The following is a 27,919-nucleotide window of genomic DNA, read 5'->3' as shown; positions in this document are numbered from 1 at the left end:
TCATAGCACCAGAGGTGCCCAAGTCTTCTTCCCCTTCTTTGCAGGACGTTTAGGCTGGGTATCACTACCCGGAAGTGCTGGCATTGCTGCTAGGACCGGCGAGGCAACGGATGAGCTGCTTGTGGAAACCCCAGGCTCAGCCGAAACAATAGTCTGAGCGCACGACGTGACTTGTTGTACTGACGAGGACCGCGAAGCAGACGGACCACTCAACAAGCTCGGCCACGCCACTTCATTCTCGTCAACCGACAAGAACGGTCGCGTCAATCTTGCCCTCACATCTTCCATGGCACTCGCATGTCGTCTGACCCATCCTTCCCACATCTTCGGCAACTCTGGCTCGATAATCCCACCAATACCAATCGTGTTTCTCTGTGCACGAGTCAAACACAACCCCGCCAAATACGCCTGCAATTCATAGAACGCGTCGTTGCCCCCGTTATGTCTCGAAGCGGTAGGGTTACCCAACTTCTCCAGCAGGTCCCCAGCCGAACACTGCGGCTTCCCGAGGTTGCGGGCTATCGTCGTAGAAGGGAATGTCTGTTGAATATCGATGGTTGTGCTATTGGGAAAAGCTCCAATAAGGTCGGTATCATGTTGACTCAGCCAGATCTGATCGTTGACTCGAGCGAAGTAAATGAAGACAGCAGGTCGATACCCTTGTTTGCCCGCAGCAGCTTGTTGACAGCACGTTCGAGTTGCGTTGTGTGTTTCGTTCTTGCAAGTGGCAGGTATGTTTGAGTTCTGTTTCGGTTCTCCTTGGTATGCGTTCGATGGTCTGTCGACATGCCCTTCGATCAAGCTAACCAGCTCAGTCATGATCTCCTCCTTCTTGATCCACCGTACCCGGCCAAACTTGAAGTCCTTGGCTAATCCAACGGGCCAAAAGCCCGCGCGATGACAGTTCCTGCGCCCAGGGCCAGGGTCGTGCTTTGCCCCCTCGATGCCGAACTCATGTGGTTGGAAGAATCTGTTGGATTCAATACCTCGATCGTCGAGGGGGATATTTTTGATGTGACGGGTATCTAGGATTGTGACGCCTACTTCGCATACTCGGCGTTCTTTCCAGTGGCCGTACATTGCCATTTCGAGTTGGGCTCGGGTTGGACCGCGGCAGTGAGCTTCGACGTCGATGCAGATGATGACTGCGTCGTTGGTGATGTGTTGCTGTAGGGTGGGTGGGACTGGTGTAGACATGGTGTTAGATGTGTGGTAAGACTTTTAGCAGATCAATGGTCAAGGGTCGGTGCAAAGTCTGGTGGTCAATGGTCGAGTTTGGTATAGAAGTTGATTCGAGTGCTGTGTTGGATTGGAGTTGATCGTTGTGGTAAGACCAGACGATGAACCATCATGGGAATATTTACCTTGATATAGGTACACGCAACCTGGAAGTGCAGCATCGTGACTGCCAACGGATGCGTGGGAGAATGGCGTACCGATCTGTTCTTCACCGAGCCACAGATAGCCGGCAAGAGAGGGTGGCATTCAATATCACTGCCTTCATTGTGAGTGACGACATCCTGTACCTACGTGCCCTACCGTGCTATCGAGATTCCTCGAGGGTGACCGCCCCACTACCAGTTTGTCCTGTCAAGGCCATGGAGCAGCCGTGGTCGTGATATGGCTCTTGATTGTCTCAATAAGATGACAATGATATTACTTATTGACACGACGACTCCGGGGATGCAGCTTCCAAGCAACCTCAGTGTCCCACCCTTGTCGTCTCGTCCGAATCCACTCACTCCGTCTGCTAGAGTGTATGTTGAATCACCGTGTCTGGTTCGCTCCGACCCAAAGAAGGACCGAGGGGGGAACTCGAGCATGGAATTAGAACACGTAATCAAAGCCGGCAAGCTGTCGATACATGCTGAGCACGGTACGACTTAGTACAGGAGACCAAGAGCCTTGCAATGCATGACATGATAGCTTAACAATAACAAAACGTTTAAGGACAATATAGCATTATTTCTGCTTCTATGGTATCTGTTCAGCAAACCAGAAATATGCAAACATAAACGTACAATCTTGAGCCATGCAGTCGTACCAACGCCAAACCAAACAAGCAAGCAATGTTCTTTCCAACCATAACACATTACAATCACATCCATTGGTGCACAGCATCAACGATCCATCCCGGAAGCCATTGACTAACCAGAGCACATGACACAAGCGTCCTTATTCTCGATCGAGCAGGCCAACACCTTCTGTGAGTAGATGTCAGCCTCACGCTCCTCTGTTGTCTTTCCATCCTCCTCTTGATTCTTCTTGTTGTCGAGGCTCTCTTCTTCAGGTTTGCTTGTTGGGTCTGTTGGAAGGACTACCGGGCTCGCCTCGTTGCTCGAAGCCTCCGCATCACTAAGCTTGCTCTTCTGCAGCTTGGCAGCGAGCTGCTTCTCGCCATTGTCGCTAGCAGGTGGCGTGGCGCTCGGTGTCGGGATACCATTGGCTGTGGTAGCATTCTGCGTAGAGCTGTTCTTTTGTGCGTACATTGGTCGCGGCACAGCATTGAACGAGCTGTGGTAACCCAAGCTTCCTCTCTTCTTTGGGCCTGAACGCTCGCGGGCAATGTTAGCGTCCACGACCTTCAGCTGTTCTTGATCGACAGTGAATTGAATTGGTGCCGAGGCGGCCATTGTTCGGAGGTAGTACATTCCGGTCTTGAGACCCATCTTCCAGCCTGCGAAGTGCATGGATGTGATTTTGCCCATGGTTGGTTCCTTCAAGTGGATGTTCAGAGATTGTGATTGATCAATGAAGGCACCTCGGTCAGCGGCCATCTGAAGAATAGTTCGCTGCGAGATCTCCCAGACTGTTTTGTAGAGAGCCTTAATGTCGGCTGGAATGTTGGGAATGTTTTGCACTGAACCACCATCGGAAATGATTCTGTTCTTCATGTTGTCTGACCAGAGACCAAGGTCGACAAGGTCCTTCAGGAGCCAGGGGTTGACGACCTGGAACTCACCAGCCAGCACACGTCGGGAGTAGATGTTCGATGTGTAGGGCTCGAAGCATTCGTTGTTGCCCAGGATCTGGGATGTAGAGGCAGTTGGCATAGGAGCGACGAGCAGGGAGTTTCGGACACCATGTTCGGCGATCTTGGCCTTGAGGCTGTCCCAATCCCACAGATCAGTTGGAGTTACGCCCCAGAGATCGTACTGAAGTTGACCTTGCGAGACTGGTGAGCCCTCGTATGTCTCATAAGCACCAAGCTCCTTGGCTAGGTCGCATGATGCAGTCAGAGCAGCGTGGTAGATGGTCTCGAAGATTTGAATGTTCAGTTGTCGAGCCTCTGGAGAGTCGAAAGCCAGTCGGAGTGCCAAGAATGCATCAGCCAGACCTTGAACACCAAGACCTATTGGTCGATGTCTGAAATTGCTCTTTCTGGCTTCTGGCACTGGGTAGTAGTTGATCTCAATGATTTTGTTCAAGTTCTTCGTCATGATCTGGATGGTGTCGTGCAGACGACCGAAGTCGTATTGACCCTCGACCTGATCAACAAAGGCTGGCAGGGCGACTGAAGCCAGATTGCAGACAGCAACCTCGTCAGGAGCGGTATATTCGATGATTTCTGTGCACAAGTTTGAAGACTTGATAGTGCCAAGGTTCTTCTGGTTAGACTTTCTATTGCAAGCATCCTTGTAGAGCATGTAGGGGTTGCCGGTCTCTGTTTGTGCTTCTAGGATCGCATACCAGAGCTTCTGTGCCTTCATAGTTGTTCGGCCTCGGCCTTCCTTCTCGTACTTCTCGAAAAGTGCTTCGAACTCATCGCCGTAGCAGTCTGATAGACCAGGTGCCTCATTGGGGCAGAACAGAGTCCAGTCTTGGTTCTTCTCAACTCGCTTCATGAACAAATCAGGTATCCAGAGAGCATAGAAGAGATCTCTGGCTCGGACTTCTTCCTTTCCGTGGTTTTTCCGAAGGTTCATGAACTCGAAGACATCGGCATGCCAGGGCTCGAGGTAGATGGCGAAGGCGCCGGGTCTCTTGTTGCCACCTTGGTCGACATAGCGGGCAGTGTTGTCAAAGACTCTCAGCATAGGTACGAGACCATTGGATGTACCGTTCGTACCGGCAATGTATGAGCCTGTAGCTCGAATGTTGTGAACGTTCAGGCCAATACCTCCAGCATTCTTTGAGATCATAGCACAAGTCTTGAGGGTGTCGTAGATACCCTCTATCGAATCTTCCTTCATGTCAATGAGGAAACATGAAGACATCTGGGCTTGAGGTGTGCCTGCGTTGAACAGGGTGGGCGAGGCGTGAGTGAACATCTTCTGGGACATATGGTTGTAGGTTTCAATGGCTCTTTCAATATCCTCCCCATGTATGCCAACTGACACACGCATTAGCATGTGCTGTGGTCTTTCCCAGATCTTGTTGTCATATTTCAGCAGATATGATCTCTCCAGAGTCTTGAAGCCGAAGTATTGGTAGTTGAAGTCTCGGTCGTAAACGATGGCAGAATTCAGCTCGTCGGCGTGTTTCATGACGCAGTCGTAGGTCTCCTTCGATACCATGGGTGAATGCTTGCCATTCTTTGGGTTGACATACTCGTACAGATCTGTCATGACTGCTGAGAATTGCTTCTTGGTCTGTTTGTGCAGATTCGAGACTGCAATGCGGGCTGCGAGGGTGGCATAGTCTGGGTGAATCACTGTCATATATGCTGCTGTCTCAGCGGCCTGAGAAGTGTTAGCTGTGTACATTGCATCAGAGTGATTGTGCTGCTTACCAAGTTATCTAATTCGATCGTGGTCACGCCCTGATATACACCAGAGATGACTTTCTGTGTAATGGCTGCCGCGTCGACATGTTCAGGGTCGAGGCCGTAACATAACCTCGACACTCGAGCTGTGATCTTGTCGAACTGCACCCGCTCCTTGCGTCCATCACGCTTGTACACGAACATTCTGCTTGCTTTTCAGTATGCTAAGTAGTCGTGTCGAGCAGATGAAGGGATGATATCGTGGCGGAGAAAAAAGCTAGAGAGACAAGACTGGTGATGGACCTATGGTGCTCAACACAGCACGACTTTGTATGTCTAAGTAGGGTGTCAATGACTTCAGTCTGTGTGTTAGATATGGGAGAATGCTCGTGAGGAAGAAGAAGCACAGCATCAAGCTGAAATACGTCTAGACGAAGCCCCACTGCTCATAACAGACGCGTTCGAAATTGGTTACCACGCGTACTAGCGTGTTCTTCTAAATTGATTTCAAAGCCCACGTGACCTGCTAGCCTCTCCCAGCCTCTGGCGACATCTTAAGGTGTGTCTGGTGACGTGCTCATCGTCGATCCAGTCCGCGAGCACCAGAAGTAGCAGGCCTCCCCACGAAGTATCGCCAACGCTCACGAATAGCATGCATCAGCTGGAAACCAACGTCTAACTTAGTGTCGCAACTTGTGCGGTGACCTTTCCGACCTTCTTCGTTGAGCTTATTACAGAAAAAGCAGTCGTCTATATCAGTATGTCATCGGCTCGTGGTAGGTATAGACGCAAGTCGATTCTTAACAATGAATTCGATAATTGAACCGGGTATAGGATATATAATACTTGTCGAGAACTAATCATAATCGCGTCTCGAAGAAGCGCAAGGATCTAACCGGACCAATAGTGTCTCCTCTCGATGGAAGAGCCATTCTGCTCTTAGTAGCGACGACTCCTGTGTCCCAATCCTTGAATTATCTTTGCCCAAGTCATGATCATCACGACCACCAACGACTGGGAGCGTAGCGACAAGTCCGGCCTCGTGTCGGCCGGCTCCTACTCGCTGTTCGTGAGCACGGGTGGCCCCACTCGCAGGCCCGGCGCACTGGTGGTCATCTTCATAACTGGCGGCGGCGCTCCCACCGAGCTCTACGTGCACCTGCACCGTGCCATTTCCAAGTTGTCACGCAACTACTTCTACGACCGCGCCGGCTATGGCCGCAGCGAGCGTCCCGCATCAGACGATAGCGGTGCATGCGATAGATACCCTCCGAGAAGTGATCTTCCTACAGACATCTCCCGTCTAGGAAGTTACACGAATCACCCATGGTGGACTGCGGGCGATACGCATAAGGCGCCCTCGTCTTCCCTCTCTTCTACCCGCAACGACGCCCCACAACCTTCCGCAAACAGCAGCATCAAGCCCAGCCGCGAGATAAAAGCGTCCGACTCAGCCTCAGAGTTGCACGCCTTGATGCGCGCCATCGGCGTGGCGCCGCCGTACGTGCTCGCGGCGCACTCATACGGCGGCATCATCGCACGGACGTTCCTAGACCTATTCCCGGATGACGTCGCGGGCATAGCGCTCCTGGACACAAACAGCGGCCTTCTGCAACAGTGCCTGGGCCCAATCCCTCCGCCGGCCTTCGGACGCGTCGTCGCCGACGTCGACCCCGAAGACGTGCTGCATCTGCGCAAGGCCTCGGGCATGAGCGATGCGGAATGGACGGCCGCTGTGGCTGCCGTGGCGCATACGCGGGCAGCGTCCGCCGACGAGGCGACGCACGAGAGCGGCAGGGAACTGGCGCGCTGTAGGCAGATCGATAAGCGGGCGATGGGGGACAAGCCCTTGCTAGTGATGTGCTCGGATATGGCTGGTGACTTACGAAAGTTGTTCGAGGAAGGAATGAAGAAAGGTGGCGGGACGCGGGACGAGAGGTGTGAGGCGGAGTGGTGGTTGGAGAGTGTGGAGTTATTCTCCATCCAGGTGCAGAGGGTGCAGCTCGACCTCTCGACGGAGAGCGAGTATGTTGTCTTCGAAGACGTAGGGCATGACTTTCCTACTCGTGTGCCAGAAAGGACGGCAGAGTTGGTAAGGCGGCTGCTCGCGATGGTGAAGCAGCAGCGGATTTATAGTGGCTTGGTTCGTTGACAGCACAGTGACTGAATGAGATTGAGCCACCGTGGATGCGCACAATGCTGGAGAACGAGTGCCGATCACAAGTTTCGTGCAGAGACAGTGACAAGCGGCAGAACCGATGCTCGGCCTGGCCGTCCTGGCTGTGGGCTTCGACGAATATGCTAACAGACTTTGCCTAACACTATCGCTCTTGCACGCATGTGCGGCAAAGTCGCTGTTCGCTGCTAGTACACCGAGCTGTGGCAGGCCGTCGTTGGTGTTCACCACTACGCAGTACGTGCAATGACACGTATCACTTCAGAGTCGCTTACGCGTAGGGTGGGTGTCACAATCGCTAAGGCCGGAGCATCGTACATAAAGAGCATACTCTTCTGCTGTGCTACACTCGAGATTTGACAGCAAATCTCGTCCCGCCACAAAGATGGCGGTGTTATTGGGTCTACCTCCAGAGCTGCTGAGCAAAATCGCGGAATTTCTCCATGCAGACTATCGTGGCCTTTACCAGGACGATGGTTCAGAGCATCTTTACAGTCTTGCGAAGAAGTGCACCACTCTGTATGCTGTCGCTCGCCCACTCCTATTCAGGACTTCGTTGTCTCCCGGGGGCGGACGCCCTGCAGTCTTGGCGGCAAATCATGTCGGACCTTACATTCAAGCCGTCCAAGCCAGTCTTATCCTCGGCTCCTTCCTAAGGCTGTGCATATTGCGCCCTGGGACGATCTCTTTCAGAGGCGGATCAAAGAAAGAACAGCTAGATCACTTGAAGCGCATTTGTGACGCTGTTGGCAATCTGCTAGGCGAATATGCACCCGGAATCAGAGAGCTGCACATCCCGTATTCAGCGAGCTCGACCTTCCTCCAACATCCTTGGCCCCAGCTCAAGGTCCTGTCCATCTCCACCACAGATTTCTCCCTTGGCATAGGCAGCCATCGGCCATGGGAATACGAACTAGGCTTGACTGAAGGCCCGACCTCAGCTTTGTGCCACACCTCCTCGAATCTCCAAATTTCCACAAGCTGCATATATTCACCACATTCATCTCTGGCGTGCACAGTCTGAACGTTACGAAAGCCAGGTTTAGTGCACTCAAAGAACTCACCATAGGCACGAACCAGATGTCCGACGAAAACTTAACGGCACTACTTCGTGCCCCGGTCGCTCTCGAGAGCTTCAACTTCAGATCTGCCCTCTTCGACCCTCCGACTTCAGTGCCAGGGGTTCTGATCACCCCTCCGTGCCGGGGCATGACCTTCCTAGTCTCACAACGATCTACGAAACTCTCAAGCAACATACCGGATCTCTACGAGATCTCCAGATCCCAGGCGACGGGCACGCCATGACTCGATCCCTCAACGTAGGACACCACTCATTCCGCGACTTCTCGCATCTTGAAGTGCTAGAATGCGGCGTCGCCTTCCTCCTTGGCTGGCAAAACTGCATTCACATCAGAAAGCCGATCTCGCAACCGGCTACACTCGAACCAAGAGAGCTAGGCATTCTCCTGCCATCCTCATTGAAGGAGCTCAGTTTGCTCATCGACCCAACCTATCGGGAACGATGGGGCAATGACTTCATCTACAAGATCATGCAAGGAATCGTTGACGAGAGACAGAGACTCAAGGAACTTGAGCTTGTGTATCTTACTGTCGAGGACCCTCACTGTATGCGGTGCTGCGAGGATCTGTATACGTTTGATGCAGGGCCCGAGGAGGAGCGAGAGCAAATTGAGACACTGATGAAGGGCGTAGGGATCGAAACCACGTTGGAAATTGGCCTGAGTAGAATCTACGAGTTGTCTCGACGCTAAAGTGATTCCTGGTGGCAGCGCTCTTAAGCAACGCAACGTTGTGTTGCTAGCAACAATGATCTCGTCGTCGCAACGCAACGTTGTAACGTTGCGTAACAATGCCAATACCCCCGATTCGGCTAGCGCGATCTATCGATAGGCTATCGATAGGCTAGAGAGGGGGGATGTCGAGGTGGATCATCCTCCAGCCTTGCTGAATCTCAGCCTTACCTAATACTCCTCCGTTATATCAAATTGTTGCGCAACGTTGTGCAACACTCGAATGTCCGTTGTGCAACGCAACGTTGCGCAACGTTGCGTTGTTCGACGTTGCGTTGCTTCCCAGTCCTGCCTGGTGGAGCAGAGATCAGCGAGATGGCAGTAATACAAAGGAAAATGCACAACCCAAACAGCTCAATCCTTCACCAGCAGTTTGAGTTACGACAATTCAGCGTTCGGGAGAATGGATTCGGAGCGTGCTCCAGATACTACCGGCACGACTCAGATTGTCATCACCATGATCTGATCGAAGTCTTTCATCCGCGTTTGCGGTAATCCTTCATGCCACGTACGAGCTTTTGAGTGTATCTCCTGCTTCAGCTTCAGGTTTCTTCCCTAATCTCGTACTAGTCAACTGAGCCTGCTGTTGTAGGAAGTCTATACTCATCTCCACATCTTTCATTCGGATACGCGGAAATCACAACTGAAGGGTAACCTGTTTTGCACCTCAAGAGTCAACGACTGTAAACATCAACAAGGGATCTTGCTTATGAAGCTGTGTATATCGGTTCGACCTCAGCGAATATATCCATCAGCTTCTCTCGATTGTTCGATATCCTACAGTAGTATTACGTAGCAGAGAGTAGGAGGTAAGGCAGGGTGATAGATTCAGAGTGTACAGTGACCCTCTTAGCGTCCGGATGGAAAATATCGGAACGAGTACAAGCTGTGATCGGTACACCTGTCCAAAATAATGCTGTGAAGATCGACGACGAATTTGACTGACGTGTGTACTATCGACTGCTTGAGTCGAAAGCCCAGTCTCTCGAACATGCTCTTTCCATCTTCACGAGATCGCATCCATCGTGCCTTCCGTGAACACCAAGAAACGCTGTTCCAGCCACGCGGTTTCTGAGGGTCGATGACCATCTGATGCACCGCTTGGCGTCGCAGTCGCGCTTGGGCGTCGGTATCGTTGCTCGACTTACCAGCTAGGGATTATAGCATTCAGCAAAGAATCAATTGCACCATGCATGGCGATATGCAGCGATTGTCACAACAGCAAGGTATGGGCACTTCCAGGACTCAACCTTCGGAATGCTAGTCTCATCATAGGCCGGGCAAACTGCTCACTAACAGCTACACTTCACTTCCCTACATCGGACGAAAAGTGCCGCTTCTGGATGGCAAATTGTTCACATCTCATCTTGATGCAGTACCGGCCGTGGTAGGAGTACTTCCTGTGAGTCGACAGGCTGCAGTTGAAACTATCGGTACCAATACCTGGAAATTCTGTTCGGTCGTACCAAAACTTGCTCATGAACAAGATGACTACTTAAATGCTAATGCTAGCCACGATTTTGACTGTGCCTCATTTCTCTCCATCGGCACGTGCTTCAATCACACCATCCACGCCCGATACAGCGGTATGCGTGACCTACTGATCAATATAGCGCATCACACAGTCGAAGGAGACCATTTCACTCAGCCCGCTCGGCAACCGCGATGTGCGACAATCGCGATTCTATGCCCTTCGCCGCGCAGCCTAGCAACACATGGAACACAGATAGCAACCCACGGCGGTTCCTGAAGTTACCTCGCATATTACCGAGAAACGAGATGACTGGCCTTTTAGCACTACCCAGGGAGCTACTCGTCCAGATTGCCAGAAGCCTGGATAGCCACTTCCCAGCAACGTTCCAGAGAGACCGCAAGCATATGCATAACTTCGCAAAAACATGCAGCTTCCTCTACAAAGTGTTGGAGCACGTGCTCTTCGAGAAATTCAAATTCCCAACCAGGGTGGTGCTCCAGAGCTGCGCCACCAATGGCTGTTACCTCTCGCGCGCACCATCGAGGGCAACTTCAAGCTCGGCTTGTGTTTGAAGGAATTCGAGCTTCGACTCGCATGCCCCTGGACAGGTGGCTGCAACGAAAATCTCACGGCTTATCAAGCCGGGATCACACGCCAATGTAACAGCTTTGGTAACTTCTTAAACGTATACGCCCCGAGTTTGAGATCTCTGGAGGTACCATATCCCCTAGGCTGCAACTTCCTTGACCAGTCCTGGCCGGACTTGAAGAAGCTGGCCATATGCTCCCTGGACACGACGCTTGATTTAGATAGGCCAGAAATAAATATGGACGATCTGCTACAGGGTCTCGATGTTGTGTTTCTTGGGACATTGCTTCTGTCACCAAAGCTGGAAGAATTGCACATAAAGACCACGACACTTTCCGGGGAGAACGTTTTAGTAAATCTGCGGCCGCGATGCAGCGCACTGAAGAAGCTCACCATTCGCACGCTCGAAATGCAAGAATCCACCATTCGGGTTCTGTTGCGAGCACCAAGAGGCCTAACGGACTTCGAGCTGACGAACGAAGAACCCCTTGAACCTTATGACCATGACTCGGATGACGAGGGTCTTCCGCCTCCACGGCGCCTACCACACTTGACGACCATCTACAAAAATCTAAAACACCAGTCCGCTACTCTAGAGCGTTTGTCCATACACGGCGCCGCATTCAGTCCCAACCAATGCCTCACCACAGGCCACCACTCATTCAGAGGATTTTCCTGCCTCAAAAGCATGAAGGTCGACGTCGCAATGCTGCTAGGCTGGACAGACTGCGAGCACATAGCCAAGAACTCTGATGAATCCAAGTCGTTAGAGCCAAGAGCCATCGGTACGCTCCTACCGGATACCCTGTGCGAACTTAATTTCTATATCGATTGGATTTTCGATTTCAGGAAGAAAAAGGATTACGTCTATCAGATTATAGCAGGTATTATCGAAGCAAGGAGGCGTCTTGTGTGCTTGAAAAGCGTAAAGATCTCGGCCATATATCCGCACTGTAACGATTGTTTCTACACTATTCCTGGCATGCAAACAAGATCCGATCTTATTGATGAACTTGACCGTGCGAAAAAGTTGGCTACGGACAACAGCATCGAGTTCGAATACTTCGCAAAGCAGGTTCCGTAGGGGCGGAAGCCACGAATGGGAGATTGGACGGAAAGTCTTGCCAATCTCTTTTGAGGAGGATACGGTACGTACAGAAAAGCATGGCACATATCTGACAATGCCCACCACTCTGGAAAAAGAAAGAGCAAGACTATGCATTCGGTTCAGGATATCTCTAGCTCATATCCAATAATATTCCAATATCTTCCTTCATCGCGCGACTTCCACACCTCCATTACAACTCACCATCCTACGCCTCCCTCTCCGAGTTCCTCAACCTCATCTGAAACCCCTCCAACACCTCCACCTCCCACTGACTCAACCCCATCCAATCCGGCACAACAATCCTATCAATCTCAATCTGCACCTTCATCTCCGGATTATCATGAATATTCCTCAACCTCTTCTTCTCCGCCGTATCAAACTCCTCCCCCTCCCCCTCATCATGACTCGCCGCCACAGTATCCGATCCCGACCCCCCTTCAATTCTCCCGACCTTCCCACCACCCACATCACTCACACTCCCAACACTACTCCCCCCATCCTTCTCCACATCCTTCGCCTTCACAACCTCCGACTGCCTCAAATTCTCCAAATCAGCCGGCGTCCACCAATAAACCGGAAACCGCTTATACAAATTATTAACCAACATCGCACTACTCAGCATAAGACAACAAGCCAACAACACAAGCGGCAGCAACCACCACCCCAACACCGTCATCTCCGGCGTCGTAGCCGCCAACAACGCAGTCGCGCCCGCAGGAGGATGCACGGTCTTCGTCACGCCCATCACTGTACTCGCGATACCAACACTCAGTGCGCCCGCCAGCCAGCGGAGGTCCTCGAAGCGTGCTTCGGGGAGTAGGTGGAAGAGTTTCGTGATGCCCACGCCGATCACGGCGGAGAGGAAGTGGCCCATGATTAGATTCCGTGGTTGGGATAGGGGGGACTCAATCGCGTTGTACTCTAGGATTGCGGCTGCGCCGAACGATGCGATTACTAGCGGGGCGGGGTGGCCGCCGAGGGTGGGGAGGTGGCGGAAGACATTTTCGATTATGGCGATGCCGATGAAGGCGCCGAGGAAGGAGAAGAGCCAGTTGAGGAGGACGGAGGTTGGTTGGGAGGGCGGACTTTGGTTCTGGTTCTGGGACTGGGATTTTGGGGCGCGGTAGCCGAACCAGTAGGAGATTGGTTTGGGAAGGAGGTAGAAGCGGGGACGGGGGATTATGTGGTTGAGGTGGGAGTCTATGTCGAAGGTGTGGATTGGATGTCGCTCTTGTGAGCTGGGTGTAGTCATTTTGAAATTTGCGAGGGAGCTGGACGGGTGAAGCTCATGCCGAGTGCTTCCTGTTGGCCGCGGCTATGGCTGTAAATGACTGAGTGGATGATCCGAGACCAGCTGTGATGCTCTGCTTGTCAGTTTGTACGAAAAGCAGTAGAATTTCAAGAAAATGGTCCAGGAAAACGAGAAGACGATACTATGTACAAGCGCAAGGTCGCTATTCGGTTAACAACTGAGCAATTTAGGTCGTAAGGATGAATTTGAGTCGTCCAAAGCTGTGTCGTCGAGGTTGCTGCAAGAACTTACCGCGCGAGGTACCGGGCATAAGAGCGGCACTGGGAAGCGCCATCTCGTCTTTGTCATAGCTGCAATTCAAAACACTGCAAATTGTTTATGCTTTGCGGTAAGAACCGACTAAACAATGAAAAGGCGAAGAAAGTGGTGCTGACATGCCGTGATTCCGACGATCTCTCGTAACAGAAATGTTAGGAGTGGCTAGGAATGGATGACATCTGAGATGGAATGACGGATGCTAACGAAGCTTGGCCCTTTTCGAAATCTGGGGAAGTGATGATCGTGCAGGAGGGTTGTTCCGTAGTTCTGAAAAGTGTGACTTCTGTGAAGGATGATTTTGTCGCATCCGAGAAATTCCCGCAGTCTAGTGTCTTTCCACATATCAGCTTTATCAGCGTACACTCGTAGAGACTCGAAAGAGACTGTGATGGCGTCCTCGTCGCGCATGCGGGCAGTAACATCTTGCTTATGTCGGTAGCTGTTCTTGTCTCATAAGACGAACACAGGGTTGTAAGCGATGCGACATGATGTCAACAATGGTCGGTGTTCAAGTGGGAACCCAAAATTGCACCTCAGCATCTCCGAGGCAATTTTCTGAGATTGAGTATCGGTTTCGGTCGCATCATTTTGCTGGCGGTTGAAGGCACACAACTCATGGAAAGCTGGAATAGAGAAGGATGAATATATTAGAGAAAGGACAACACGGTTCATCTTAAGAAAGGACTGAGCTTGACCATTGGTGATAAGAAGATAAGATAAGTACCTATGAATTGATAGAGGCTCTGATAAGCCGCGGAAGTACCTCACAATTCGACGCACGCATATGCCACCACAAGCACTTGCATATGAGAGCCACCATGGTTTTGCGACCACTACTTCGAAGACGCATTCTGCATACCAGTATCTGCACAGCACATGAAAGGCACAAAGGGCTGGTGAGCAGACGAAGCAGCCACAACATTAATGACATGCTTGCTAACTGCTCACCATTCCTTCCAGCCATCAAGCATAAGTATCTATTCACGGAAGGTAAGAAGTAAAAGTGGTAAGTATAGGTAGGTAGGCAGCGGCGACTGTTTCGTGGTCATAGCGAGGGCATCGGAACCTGCAGGTTAGAGGTACAGCGACTGCGCTGCCACGATATCTCGTCTCACCTTACCGAGTGCTTCCTCGAATTTCTTCTCTAGCTCTTCGCTACCCATCACTTTCGCTGCCTCGGCCATTTGTCGAAGTGCTTCTTCAAGTCTCCGGAATGTTCGAATCAAGCTGCCTTCGTATACGTCGGTCATTTTGCTACAATGGGGTTAGTATTACGCGTATCCCTTCGATGATTGCACATACCAAATTTCAGCGAATGATTTGCCAGTCGCCCATGCGTATATGACAGGCATCAGCTGCCACTTGAAGCTCTGCACATACTCCTCTTCGTTCATCGGCAATTTCGATTCGATCGACACCTTAGCAATCACTCGTGCCTGTCGTTGGATCTCTCGAAGCGCTCTTGTTTGGTCTTCCGTCAGCACAGGCACCTCATTGACCCGCTCTTCGAACACAAAACAGCTCATGACGGCAGCGCATTGCTCCGGGTTCATGTCGTTGAAAAAGCGATTGAACAGCAGCTCGCTGAGCATAAGCTCGTCACCAGTGCTGATCTGACATGCCACACGCGCCTTCATCTGCACGACCTCTTCATCGTTAATAAATTGGAGTCGCCGAAGTACTCGCTTGCGGCACTTGAGTTCGTCCAGTTGCATGATAGCTTGTGCATCCTGAATCTTCTTCTTGACGGCTCGAATATTCTCAGTAACTGTCACCTTCTCGGCATACTGGTTATACAAGCCTTCAAGTCGAGGTGAATTGTGAAGAGGATTGCTGACAAGGCGTGACTCCATGGCTTCAATCTTTCGAAGGAGCTCCTTGAATGATCTATCGTTGATCTCCATGTTCTCGACTGGATCAAGCGTTGCTAGACCGTCAGGAAAGCGTCGCTGTACTTCGCCAAGTGCTCGCTGTATTTTGTCGAGCTCGGTTTGCGTACTGACGTCTTTTGGTGGGAAGATTCGGACGTGAGATATCTTGTGCACACACTTGAGCAGAACAGGCACTACTGCTACTCTCGATTTCTCACCATCCTTGGCAGGTCTAACTCCGGGTGGTAGTGCTTGTGAAGTCTTGGTGGGTATAGCTGCACCATCAGCAACTGGTAGAGCAACATCAAGCTGCCACGACTCTTGTGGTGCGTACTGTTCTAAGCTGTCTTTTGGCTGTGCTCGACGAGCGAAGTTGATGACAGCACCCCAACCAAAGTTGTGTTCACCCTGTTTGATCTCAACAAGTCGACCAGGCTGCATGAACTTCAAGGCATGATTGGGATGAATGATAACCATGCGCATGTCCTCAGCATACTGATCGAGTTGCTTTCGTAAATCATAATACGTCCTGATAGTGGCTTCATCTTCGATCATCATCTCCGACTTGTCGTTCTCGAGTTGATGTAGTTCCTTTTCGAGGCCACTGACACCGGCAGTGTTCTGGAATTGATGAAAACACCTCTCAAGCATGTATTCTGGCGAAATGCCCTCGACTCGCAACAAATTCAAGATCATGTTGTAGCCAAGGTAGAAGGCCGAATTGAGCTTATCCTGCTCACCACGAACGATTTCTTTGGCGACTGACGGGTCCATCTGTTCATCAATCATCATGATGACAATACCTCGGTCATCAAGACCTCTTCGACCAGCACGACCTGACATCTGAATAAATTCCGACGGTGTCAACCATCTCTGGCTGACACCATCGAACTTTCGTACACTTGTGAAGACGACGGTTTTTGCAGGCATGTTGAGACCGATAGAGAATGTTTCGGTGGCGAACAGAACCTTGATGAGGCCCTCTTGAAACAAGATCTCGATTGTTTCCTTTAGGATAGGGAGAAGACCAGAGTGATGAATGCCGATACCACGTCTGAGCAGGGGTAATAGATGCTCGATCTGTGGTAGCTTCTTGTCATCCTCATTGAGTGAGTTGAGAGCGCTGTTGAATACTTTAGTGACCATTGCCTTCTCAGAGTCGTCGTTGAAGCTCATGGAGCTGGTCTGAATGGCATTATGCTCACAGTCTCGCTTGCTGAAGCTGAAGACAATTACGGGATTGTAATTCTTGGTCATAATCATGCGTATGATCTTATAGAGATCGGATGGGCCTTTTTGACCACCCTTATTGGTGCGCTTGTCCTTGCCTCTTCCACGTCTCTTAGCCATGGCATCGGCGGGATCATCACCTTGTTTTTCAGCTATTGTGCTCATTGCCTTTTGGAAGTTGTCCTCTCTGAACACGCCTTTCTCGTCAACGATCAGGTGGATACCATCGGCTGACGCTGGAAAGAAGTAGTGTTGTAGAGGAGTTGGACGGAAGTCGGTGTAGACAACGTGGCATGGCTGATTGTGAGTCTTGGTAATCCATTCGGCGAATTGCATAGCGTTCGGAATGGTAGCGGAGAGGAAGACGTATCGAACTTTGTCAGGTAGCAGAATGATCGTCTCTTCCCATACAACGCCTCTTGTCTTGTCCCGCATGTAGTGGATTTCGTCGAACACGACCCAACCAACTTCTCGCATGATCTCAGAGCCCCTGTACAACATGGAGCGCAGAATCTCGGTGGTCATGACCAGGCAGGTCGCTGTTGGGTTTATGGTCACATCTCCCGTCATCAGACCAACGTCACCGAAGATCTCGTTAAACTCCCGATATTTTTGATTACTGAGGGCTTTGATGGGACTGGTGTAAATTACTCTCTGGTTGTTCTTCAGGCATTGCGCAATAGCGTATTCCGCGACCACGGTTTTGCCAGCAGATGTATGCGCCGATACCAGGACAGACTCGTTTCTTTCTATGGAGGCAATAGAGACAGCCTGGAACGGATCCAGCTCGAAAGGGAATTCTCTTGCCGGTTTCTCGGGAGACTTGTGCTGGGAAATCGGTATATAAGGGTAGTCTGGAGGTAGAGATACCTGATGGCGAACTTGGTGAGACAGCGTAACTGTTCCACTCTCCTTCGAGGCCTGAAGCCCAGCGGCAGCTTGGACTTCTCTCGACTTCTCAGTCTCAAAGGTATCGGTAACGACTGGCTCTGGTTCGTTCTCCGGCCGTAATCGCTTCGACGCCGGTGCATCCTCGTCTTTCATTTCAGTATCTGATGGGGTTCTCTTGGCGCCTTCCTCGCTGGGTGAACTTGCTTCTCCATCCTCTTTCATCTCGCCATTTGCTTGTCGCTTGCGCCGCCGCTGCTGGCCATCGGTACCGTTGGCGTCCCCATTCGTGGTCGGTGGCACAGCCTTGGGCTGCTCGTTGAAGACGTCAAACAGATCGTCCATGATGTGCGAAGCTGAGTATGCCACACACCGCAAGTAGAATCAGTATATGTTAGCAGAAAAGGTCGGCAGCAGAAATGCGACAAACTTGCATGGAAAAGATTTAGTGAAGAGGAAAGCGCGAATGAGAAGATCACATGACGTCGTTGATGCATTCTGATTGTGGAAGGTGCGGCGTAATGCAAGCACCAGCTCTGAGATACTCACACCACCACCTACAGCCACTTCCCTCTGCACACCACAACATTCCATACAAACCTCTCCGCTCCTTACACAACCCGCAGAGATGTACTCACGGGCGATCACACGAGCTGTGGCTCCGGCTGCGCGACGAACATTCACCACTACCCGGTCACAGATGGCTAGTCCTTTCCACTACCCCGAGGGTCCACGGTCCAACTTGCCCTTCAATACACAAACAAGATTCTTTGCTGTGAGATACTGGCTGTTCATGGGTACGGTACCACCGACTTACGACATGGAAAAGGACTAACGAGAACTAGCCACTGGATTCGGTGTACCCATCGGCATGGCTGGTATGAGAGCTTCAGACCTGCTTCTATGGAAGGCTACTAACACGACAAATAGTCTGGCAAACATACAAGAATTAAAATTGTCGAGATGGGCATTGCTTTTTCACTCTGAGCGGTGGTGGTGGTTGAAGGAAATAGACCGACATTGTACATACGCAGCACCCGACTCTCTGTGGTCAGCAGAGATGCGCAACGGCACAAATGAGAATTGCATGGAATATTCAATGGCCATCTGCTACCCAACAACTGTTTGTATGCGGCTCTTCTCGTGGTAGTGATGGTGTCGCTCATCATGGTATCCGGGCATAGACTCAGAATGCTCCTGAGGCACGCTAGTGAAAATTACCCTGCCCCAAAGTAAATCGTAAATTTATTTGACACCACTTGCAAAGATCCACTGGTTCAGCCATTTCTCTAGCGAGGTACCAACCATTCGGACAGTAGCCAAGATGATACCTCAAGCTTCTGCGTAGTAGAAACAGCTGAGCACCACGATTCTATCAACATGCGCAACTTGAGTGTTGCTGAGATTGATGAAATCAGCTTCGACTCGTTGGAAAGTGGTCTGCCACTGTCGGCAACCACATTTGATGGCTCGACAAATGATATAATATGCGCTTTTGGGCCCACTGCTTCGAAGGCAGTCATCGAGCTGAGAAGGTGTCCTACAGGTTTATCGGGCTCACCACAAGGAACAGTGATCACTTCATGGGATGCGCCATGCCCACTGCCCGACTTGGAATGTGATGAAATCCTCTCCCTGCACTACGTTCACGAGACTTCCTCGATATGTGTTGCGCTCGCTGGTGGAGATTTGATACTCGTGCGCGAGAAACCACAACCTGATCAGGAAAAGATCGAAATCGTTGGCAGCATTGATGTTGGCATAGCAGCAGCACAATGGTCCTGGAACGCCTCTTTCCTTGCTGTCATCACCCGTGGAGGATCGTTCGTGCTGATGAGTCAACAGCTCGAGCCGATCAACGAGATTGCACTGCAAGACGATGACCTCAAGCTGTCGAAGCACGTCTCGGTGGGTTGGGGTAAGAAGGAGACACAGTTCCAGGGCAAACGTGCCAAAGCTATGAAGGACCCGACCATGCCAGAATTTGTCGAGGAAGGTAAGCCCAGTCCCAACGATGACGGCAAGACCACTATCAGCTGGAGGGGCGATGGCGCTTACGTTGCTGTGAATAGCACTATGGCGAGCTCAAGAAGAGTTGTTCGAGTCTATAGCGCTGAAGGTGTGCTAGACAGTGTCTCTGAGCCTGTCGATGGGCTGGAATCTGCGGTGAGCTGGCGACCATACGGCAACTTGATTGCGGGAGTCAAGCGCACACTTGATGGCACCGCTAAAGCTGAGGTCGTATTCTTCGAGCGGAATGGCCTCCGCCACGGTCAGTTCGACTTGCGGCTCACCGAGGTCGAGATGAAATCTTTTGGTGCCAACATCATGCTTTCTTGGAACTCAGACTCCTCCGTACTAGCAGTCAGGATGATGGATCGTGTACAGCTCTGGACCATGGGCAACTACCACTATTACCTCAAACAGGAGGTGAGGCTGAAGGATCTACAAGACATCCAATGGCATGCTACAGACCCTTTACGACTCTCATTATGCAACACAAACCTTGCGCAGTCGGTTTCCATGGACTTATCGGTCAACAGAGGCTCACTCTGTCCGCCATTCGACTATGGTCTGGTAGCAGTGATCGATGGCAAGAGGCTTAAGCTTACACCCCTCAAGCACGTCAATGCACCGCCTCCTATGGCATATATAGAGATTGATGCCGACGAGAATATTGTCGCCTGCGCCATGAGCCGGACCTGCCAACGCATAGCGTTCCTCACATACTCCCAACTCTACCTTTGCAGGCTAGAGATGCGTCAAGCGAGCAGTAAGGATGCTACTGTACGGCACACTGAGCGATACACTATCGATAAAAAGGACCTTGCCATGCACCCACGGCCCACCCAGATTGTGATTCAACATGACGATCAAGTCTTCCTGCTCGCTCCAGCTCGGAGCATATCTTCCAAAGATCAGGCGTTCTGCCACAAATATACATGGGTGGCCACAACCCAGTCAAGCTCAGATCTGCGAACGCTTGATGTTGAAGTAGCTCGCAGTGCACGGCAAATGCTGGTCGACTCAAACCATGACGAGGTTTGGTTTCGAACCGGGCGCGAAATATCCTCTACGACCATCAATTCATCGCATTGTCCGACGTTCAGTGGACCCAGCTTGTCAGCCATTGCAGCTCTGCCAGAGACAGCCGAGCAGATACACTGTGGTGTGTCTCTAACGGAGGCACAGGCGCTGGAAGTCAATGGCGTACAGAAAGCCACCCAAGTTACGTCTTTTGCTGTTACCGATGCTCACCTAGTTTACACGACGTCGAACCACCTGCTCAAGGTTGCCCATCTGACCGATGAACCTCGGATGAGTTTCCCGGCCGACGAGCCAGAAGTTGATGAAAGATGCAGGGCAATCGAGCGAGGCGCGAGGATTGTTACAGTTATACCATCGACATATGCCGTAGTGCTGCAGATGCCCCGAGGCAACCTGGAAACTATCTACCCTAGGATACTAGTTGTGACCGGCATTCGGAGCCACATAAAGAACCTGGACTATCGAAAGGCATTCATCGCTTGCCAGAGTCATCAGGTCGACCTCAACATACTGTACGATTTCGACCCACAGTTGTGGTCTGCGAACATCGAAAAATTCATTGACCAGCTCAAGAAGCCAAGTCGCGTCGACGAGTTCATCCAAAAGCTCAAAGAAGAGAATGTAACCAAGACGCTTTACCGAGACACGAGCATGGAGGCAGAGCTGTCAGTCAACGGCGCGAACACAGCAGCTCTACCGAGTATCGCAAAAGTCAACAAGGTCAACACAATTTGCGACAACCTCATCTCTGCTCTAGGGAGGAAAGGTGCAGCCTACCTCCCAAACATCATCACAGCTCATGTGTGCAAACGGCCCCCGGATGTGAACTCAGCTCTCACACTTGTCTCCTCACTTCGTCAGACTTCGATGGAAGAAGCAGATCTGGCAGTAGCTCATCTGTGCTTCCTGACCGATACAAATCGTCTCTTTGATGCCGCTCTTGCTCTCTACGACCTCGAACTCACCCTGCTTGTAGCCCAAAACGCCCAGCGGGATCCACGAGAGTACATGCCGTTCTTACAGAATCTACAGTCCTTGCCTGAGCTGAGAAGGAAGTACACAATCGACAACCACCTCAAGAAATATGCCAAAGCGCTCACTTCCTTACATGCAATGAACGAGCACGACGAGGTAGAAGCATACACAATGAAGCACAACCTCTACCCGCAAGCCATCAGCCTCTACTCCCACGATCAACCACACCTTCAGCGTGTCACCCGCCTACACGCAGATTACCTCTCCTCCCAATCTCAACATGCCGTAGCAGCAACCCTCTACGAATCTCTCTCGAACCACGAATCCGCCTATCCACTGTATGCTCTCGCCCATCAATGGCGCGAGTCCCTGACCTGCGCATGCCTAATCCCTCTACCCGATGACAGGCTACAAGCTCTAGCCCGCAGCCTAGCAACAACTTGCGTCGAGGAGAATCGCGACTACCGGTCCGCAGCCACCATCCAGCTGGAGTACCTTTTCGAGCCGGTCGTTGCCGCCGAGTTGCTCTGCAAGTCTTCGTACTTCGCCGAAGCAACACGTATTCTCTCGATGCCAAGCCGCAATCTGTCATCTCAAATACCTAGCATAATCGACCCGGCACTCACACGCAAGTTCGGTGAGATTCTCGAACTCATCGCAGACTGCCAGACACAACTCAACAGCCAAGTCCCACGAATCGAAGAGTTGCGTGTCAAGAAAGCTGAAGATCCGCTTGCGTTCTTCGGTGGTGATGCAGCGATGGGAGATGGAGCGGATATCCCAGACAATGTCAGTCTTGCGCCCACCGACGCCAGTACACTAGGTGGTCAGAGCATGTTCACGCGTTATGGTGGCGGTGCCGGTGGTAGTCAAGCCAGTACGAAATTTGCAGGAACAGTGGCGAGTAACGTGTCGCGGAAGACGAGTAAGACCAAGCGGCGTGAGGAGAGGAAGCGGGCAAGAGGTAAGAAGGGGAGTGTGTATGAGGAGGAATATCTTGTTGCGAGTGTGGGACGGTTGATTGAGCGGGTGAATGGCACGCATGAGGAGGTGAGGAGACTCGTGTCGGGTCTGAGGAGAAGGGGGCTCAGGGAGCAGGCGGAGAAAGTAGAAGAGGTTATGGCTAGCATACATGGAGCGTCTGAGGATGCTAGGAAGAGAGTGTGGCCCGAGACTGCGAAGGAGAATCTGAATGGTGAGGCGAGCACGTATGATGTTGATGGGCAAGGCAGGCCGAGTGGCGCAGATGGTGTGCTGTATGACAGTCAGATAGAGAGCCAAGGTGCATCGAAGCCGCCTCCAGAGATAAAGGTATGGAAGAGTGGGATGTAGTGGTTGTCACTTCTACAATAGAACGCATCGAGATACATGGCAGGAGCGAGTGTGTCCGACATGTTTCATGTTTCGGAAGTGCCTGCTTGTTCGCGGTCTTTGTCCTCTTACACATATCTCTCTTTCGACTCTCAATCTTCTCCTCTTCCACTCCTATCCAGCTTCGACCAAAAGCGCTCGACCCTGCCTCGAATCTCGAATATCATCTCGAGATCCCCAAGGCTCCCTGAACTTGACACGTTGGTTTCAGGAGACCTTGGGTGTCAGGTGGGCAGATCGTGTAGACTTCGAAGCGCTGCCGAATAATCTAACTCGTTGCGAACGCAGCATTGCCTGTACGTCGGCGCTGACAACTCATACAGATACGGACGAGCTTCAAGCTTTCCGCAAAGCCCTGACCAAAGAGCCTGCGTTGTCTCAGGCTTCGCAGCCACGCTTGTGCAACTGCCAGATTAGGCGAAAGCACGTGCCGAAGCATAAAACTGGGGAAGAACAATGCTAGAACATCATGCCCACGAAGTGTGTCAGCCACTGAAGTCATCCTCCAGGAAGCTCCATCATTGCCCGAGTCACGTCCGTGGACTATGCTATGCCATCTCAAGAGCCGCCGGGGACTTTGGCTCGTCTGAATGCGCAAGACGTGCATGTAGATAGGCACGGTGAAGAAAAGCGACATCGTTGCAGCAGACCTCAGTTCACTGCTGTGGCACCTTCGGCAAAGAAAGACACTCGATGTGCACCGGCCCAACCAGAAGAACTCGATCCAAATCCTCGGGCAGTCCGGCCTTTTGCGAAAAAGCTCGTTCTCTTATTGGCGATGACCACATTAGAGAGGCACCAAGCGACCCTCATGGCGCGAACTCTGTCGTCAACCATGACCAAAATTATGCTAGCTCACTTGTCCCCACGAAGTCGAGACTGCAGACTGGGAAGTAATGCATGCAGTTCTGCGCCTCTACAGCTCTCACTGCCGTCCTTGACATTCTTGAATCGACCTGACTGCGCATTCACTGGCAGTGACCTCGAACTCAACCCTTCACATCATGGCACGTATAACGACTGCGCGACACGAACATGCTCTGGGGTCCTATTTACAATGACGCACTGGGAATCGGATACTCGTCAATAGTAACACCTGTGAAGAGAAGGAACTCAGGCCGGCATGGTCGCCAACAGAGGGCCCACGACCTCTGGTGTCACAATAGCTCTCCTCGTCGTTGCCACAGTCTTCGTCGCCGCTCGGTTCTACAGCAGAGGAGTTCTGGTCAAATCAATAAAGCAGGACGATTGGTGGATATTAGCAGCATGGCTATGCTCAGTTGGCTTCTCAGCAGCCATATGTGTCGGCGTATCAGATGGTCTAGGAATGCATTGGGCCGACATTGTTGCACCAACGAGAGATGATTTCCGGCGAGCACAATACGCTTACTCGATACTCTACAATCCCTGTCTAATGTTGACCAAAAACTCAATCATCGTCTTTTACCTGTCTGTCATGAGTAAGGATGTCGACCCAGTCTTCAGGTGGTGCAACTGGATCACATTGGCTATCGTCAACGTAGCAGGAACGGCTCTGACATGTCTTAACATTTTCCAGTGTCAACCTATATCTGCAGCATACAGCTGGCCTGGACCTACCAGCCCGCAATGCACCGACATTGTCACACTGTATCTCTCTTCGGCGCCTGTAAACATCATCACCGATATCGCCCTCCTACTTTTACCGATGCCGATATTGACTGGTCTGCGGTTACCCAAGAAGCAGAAAATAATTTTGGTGGTCACATTCAGCGCTGGCATTTTCGTTGCAGTCGTTGATGTTGTAAGAATAGCATACTTGCAGAGCGCTGCCTTGGACAGACTTACTGTCGCAAATCCTGGCCAAAGTGGAAAACCTCGAATCATCGAAACCACGGATTTCTCCTGGTACGCAGCTTTGAGCTTTATGTGGAGCGCTATCGAAGTCAATGTGGGCATTGTCTGTGCTTGTGTACCAAGCTTGAAGCCACTGTTTCTCAAGTTCGCGCCAAACTTTATCAAGGATTCGGACGATGTCAGCCCTATGAGTAGTATCGATGTTGTAGCAGAGAAGAAGAACGAACCATTATCCACCATGAATACCGACATGACTGTGCTGACGCATCCTGCTGCTTTCCGGAAACCTGCTATTCAGGAGTATGACGGTGACGACGATGGCGACTACATGGGTTTCCTGAATATGCTGTCAAGTCCGGACGAAGAAGCTCCTAGATCTGGTGTGGCTCGGAACGCGACGAGCATGTCTCGCATCTCACGTACAACTACTGCTGGGTCTGCCGCTTCAGAATTTGGCTTCGTCAAGATGGACAAGAGTCGGAACATGCTCAAGATCAACAACCGACAGAGCTTGTGGCCAGTAGCAGTTGTGACATTTATTTTCTTCTTGTGGGGATTCGCATACGGACTACTCGACGTCCTTAACGCTCAGTTCCAGACCATTGCTGGACTGTCATCGGGTGAAGCGCTTGGCTTACATGGCGCTTATTATGCTGGCTACTTCGTTGGACCACTCACACTCGGCCGCTTCATGCTCAAACGTTACGGCTTCAAATCGTCTATGATCGCGGGTCTGTGCGTCTACGGGTGCGGCACGCTGGTATTCTGGCCATCTGCTGTGCTCACTTCGTATGGAGCATTCATTGTCTCTAACTTCATTGTTGGCTTCGGGCTGTCCTGTCTTGAGGTTGCAGCAAATCCGTACATCGCTCTGTGCGGACCACTCGAATACGCCGAAGTACGGCTGAACTTCTCCCAGGCCTTTCAAGCAGTCGGCACAGTTTGCTCACCACTCTTGGCGCGCCGCGTCCTTTTTAGGGATGTTCTTAACGCGCCTTCTCTCATCAACGTACAGTGGGCATATCTCGGAATCAGCTTGTTCGACTTCGCTCTGGCAATAATATTCTACTACATCCCCCTTCCTGAAGCCACCGAAGAACAACTCGAAGAGCAAGCCAACAAACGGAGCGCAGTCTACCGAACACGAATCGGTCCCTTTCGCATCGTCTGGGTCACTCTCGCCCTTGGCGTCTTCTCTCAATTCTGCTATGTAGGTGCTCAAGAAGGCAACGGCGGCAGCACCGGTAGCCTCCTCACATCTTTCGTCTCATCCAGAGGCAGCCTCGACGCAGTAGACTTCGAAACTATAGGACACATCACATTCGCCGTCGGCCGCTTCCTCGGTTCTTTCTTGAATTACCTTGTCAAACCACGTTGGATCCTAATGGGCTGTTTTGTGGGTGTAATCATCCTCTCTGCCGTGCAGATGTCCGCCACAGGCGCAAGCGCCATAGCAACAAACAACCTAATCTATTTCTTCGAAGGCTCGATCTTCCCAATCATCTACGCAATCAGCATGCGCGGCATGGGCGATCAGACATTCAACGCTGCAGCATTGATGACCACTGCGATCTCATCCGGGGCGATCATACCGCCTATCATCTGGGCGGTAACCAACAGCCATGGCGTCCGCTACAGCTACAGCGTCGTCCTTGCCGTGTTCGTTTTCGGCGCAGTCTTCCCCGTCTATCTGAACCTGGTGCCCGCGGCCAAGAAGCAGACCGATCCGATCCACGAAAAGCGTGATCGCAGGCGACAAACACGACGAGCGTTACGCACGAATAGTATGTTTAGTGAAGGTGCACGATCTGAGGCTACCGAGAAGAAATTCGGCATAGCGGGGATCATCGCGCGACGGAAAAAAAACCATGAGAAACATCTTAGTGGTACAAGTCATACCGCGCCATTTGGGACATCCGAGCACGTTGAGAGACGGAGTCAGCGTGATTGGGCGGAATCACCGACCAGTCCAACGAACATTAAGAGCACGAGTAGTAAGCTGTGGGACGATGAGCGCTCGGATAGCTTGCATAGTCTGCCTAGCCAGCCTAGTCCGACTCGGACACGGACAAGATCGATTTCGAGGAGGAAGAGTGTGAGTATTGCTGAACCTGGAGGCAGGTACGACGACGTTCCGAGTTTCGCGCCGTGGATGCATGGAACGGCAAGTGCGTTGGATGATGGTAGGCACGATGACGAGAGAGGTTATGGCTACGATGAGGATGAGATCATGGCGAGTGGGGGTAGTGGTGAGGGCAGCAGTGGGAGTGGTAGGGGAAGCGCCAACAGTGGTGACGCCTTAGATTCTCTGCCACCGCAGGAAAGGAGAGCATGGACGGACGAAGATGATATTAGGATGGATTATCATGAGGCGTTACGGGGGCTATGAACTGCACAATCCACGAAGAGGAGTTGAAAAGTCATAGGGACGTGGTATGATCGTTTTAGCGACGGAGGTATTCTGCAGCGTTCAAGCGATGTCTTTGGGGTTTCGATACCATGCAGCTGAGTGCGGCGAAACATAGCGTAACTTGCAACGCATGTCTATACTCGAAAAGGTTGCTGTTGCTTAGCATGCTGCGAACACTTGATGTTCCTAACGGAGCTTGCATTCTAAAAGACCCTATCATAACTCATTCTTAGAATACATCACTTCTTGCCAGTAGATTCTCAGCCTATCGCAGGAACAACAGATCCATGTTCACTGCTCCTTCGCGTTTACAAGCACCATCGCACGTTAGTGAAACAATTTAAACCAGGTAACCTTGCCCTCGATTCGCGAGGCCTCGAAATCCTGGCACGCCTGGATAGTACATATGTATGAGATCAGATAAACGAGACACGACTCGATCTTGGAGACTCGATCAGAGATCTCACAGCCTTACAGTACAGGACGATTGGGATTGGTGAAACGGCTGGGCCGGACCACGTGGACGGATCGCTTACTTACCGTACTTCACTGCAATTGAATCATAATTTGTATCATAAACTGCCAGTGGGCCACAACGACGGTAAGTTCGTTGCCAACGTGTTCGCCGGCCGGGATAACTGTTCCTTCTCGAAATTCTTACGATCATGGATGGACGTACGAAACTACAGCCAGCGCAGCGCAGATCATCAATCAACTCATGAGATGGAAAGATGGACGTACGAAACTACAGCCAGCGCAGCGCAGATCATCAATTAACTCGTGAGATGGAAAGATAAACGACAATGTGTTCGTTAAACGTTATGTTCATGAAGAGGAGTCTAACATAAACAAGCCCGG

General features: G+C 51.4%; 10 protein-coding genes across 10 annotated transcripts; 6 read left to right on the top strand and 4 right to left on the bottom strand.

Annotated features, from left to right (window-relative positions):
- On the bottom strand, positions 1-1,197 carry PMZ80_000615 (uncharacterized protein; the record flags this gene model as incomplete). The annotated part of the gene is made up of 1 exon (XM_064869065.1): positions 1-1,197. The coding sequence occupies one exon, from the start codon at positions 1,195-1,197 to the stop codon at positions 1-3; it is 1,197 nt and encodes a 398-aa protein (XP_064734562.1).
- A 950-nt stretch (positions 1,198-2,147) lies between these two features.
- RNR1 (ribonucleotide-diphosphate reductase subunit rnr1) lies at positions 2,148-4,909 on the bottom strand (the record flags this gene model as incomplete). The annotated part of the gene is made up of 2 exons (XM_064869064.1): positions 2,148-4,682; positions 4,733-4,909. The coding sequence occupies 2 exons, from the start codon at positions 4,907-4,909 to the stop codon at positions 2,148-2,150; spliced, it is 2,712 nt and encodes a 903-aa protein (XP_064734561.1).
- Positions 4,910-5,696: 787 nt separating this feature from the next.
- Positions 5,697-6,857, top strand: PMZ80_000613 (uncharacterized protein; the record flags this gene model as incomplete). Its single annotated transcript, XM_064869063.1, has 1 exon — positions 5,697-6,857. One exon carries the CDS (start codon positions 5,697-5,699, stop codon positions 6,855-6,857), a length of 1,161 nt encoding a protein of 386 aa, XP_064734560.1.
- A 1,325-nt stretch (positions 6,858-8,182) lies between these two features.
- On the top strand, positions 8,183-8,653 carry PMZ80_000612 (uncharacterized protein; the record flags this gene model as incomplete). The annotated part of the gene is made up of 1 exon (XM_064869062.1): positions 8,183-8,653. The coding sequence occupies one exon, from the start codon at positions 8,183-8,185 to the stop codon at positions 8,651-8,653; it is 471 nt and encodes a 156-aa protein (XP_064734559.1).
- Positions 8,654-10,590: 1,937 nt separating this feature from the next.
- On the top strand, positions 10,591-11,838 carry PMZ80_000611 (uncharacterized protein; the record flags this gene model as incomplete). The annotated part of the gene is made up of 1 exon (XM_064869061.1): positions 10,591-11,838. One exon carries the CDS (start codon positions 10,591-10,593, stop codon positions 11,836-11,838), a length of 1,248 nt encoding a protein of 415 aa, XP_064734558.1.
- Positions 11,839-12,067: 229 nt separating this feature from the next.
- Positions 12,068-13,114, bottom strand: PMZ80_000610 (uncharacterized protein; the record flags this gene model as incomplete). The annotated part of the gene is made up of 1 exon (XM_064869060.1): positions 12,068-13,114. The coding sequence occupies one exon, from the start codon at positions 13,112-13,114 to the stop codon at positions 12,068-12,070; it is 1,047 nt and encodes a 348-aa protein (XP_064734557.1).
- Positions 13,115-14,505: 1,391 nt separating this feature from the next.
- MTR4 (ATP-dependent RNA helicase mtr4) lies at positions 14,506-17,766 on the bottom strand (the record flags this gene model as incomplete). The annotated part of the gene is made up of 2 exons (XM_064869059.1): positions 14,506-14,686; positions 14,735-17,766. 2 exons carry the CDS (start codon positions 17,764-17,766, stop codon positions 14,506-14,508), a joined length of 3,213 nt encoding a protein of 1,070 aa, XP_064734556.1.
- A 283-nt stretch (positions 17,767-18,049) lies between these two features.
- COX15_1 (Cytochrome c oxidase assembly protein cox15) lies at positions 18,050-18,374 on the top strand (the record flags this gene model as incomplete). Its single annotated transcript, XM_064869058.1, has 3 exons — positions 18,050-18,218; positions 18,267-18,299; positions 18,352-18,374. The coding sequence occupies 3 exons, from the start codon at positions 18,050-18,052 to the stop codon at positions 18,372-18,374; spliced, it is 225 nt and encodes a 74-aa protein (XP_064734555.1).
- Positions 18,375-18,801: 427 nt separating this feature from the next.
- Positions 18,802-22,776, top strand: ELP1 (putative elongator complex protein 1; the record flags this gene model as incomplete). The annotated part of the gene is made up of 1 exon (XM_064869057.1): positions 18,802-22,776. The coding sequence occupies one exon, from the start codon at positions 18,802-18,804 to the stop codon at positions 22,774-22,776; it is 3,975 nt and encodes a 1,324-aa protein (XP_064734554.1).
- A 1,162-nt stretch (positions 22,777-23,938) lies between these two features.
- PMZ80_000606 (uncharacterized protein) lies at positions 23,939-27,040 on the top strand (the record flags this gene model as incomplete). Its single annotated transcript, XM_064869056.1, has 1 exon — positions 23,939-27,040. The coding sequence occupies one exon, from the start codon at positions 23,939-23,941 to the stop codon at positions 27,038-27,040; it is 3,102 nt and encodes a 1,033-aa protein (XP_064734553.1).
- Between the last annotated feature and the right edge of the window lie 879 nt (positions 27,041-27,919).

The sequence above is a fragment of the Knufia obscura genome (genome assembly GCF_036327395.1).
Source record: "Knufia obscura strain CCFEE 5817 isolate CBS 148926 chromosome Unknown scaffold_1, whole genome shotgun sequence".
Lineage (NCBI taxonomy): Eukaryota > Fungi > Ascomycota > Eurotiomycetes > Chaetothyriales > Trichomeriaceae > Knufia > Knufia obscura.
This window is presented reverse-complemented; position numbering and strand designations above follow the sequence as displayed.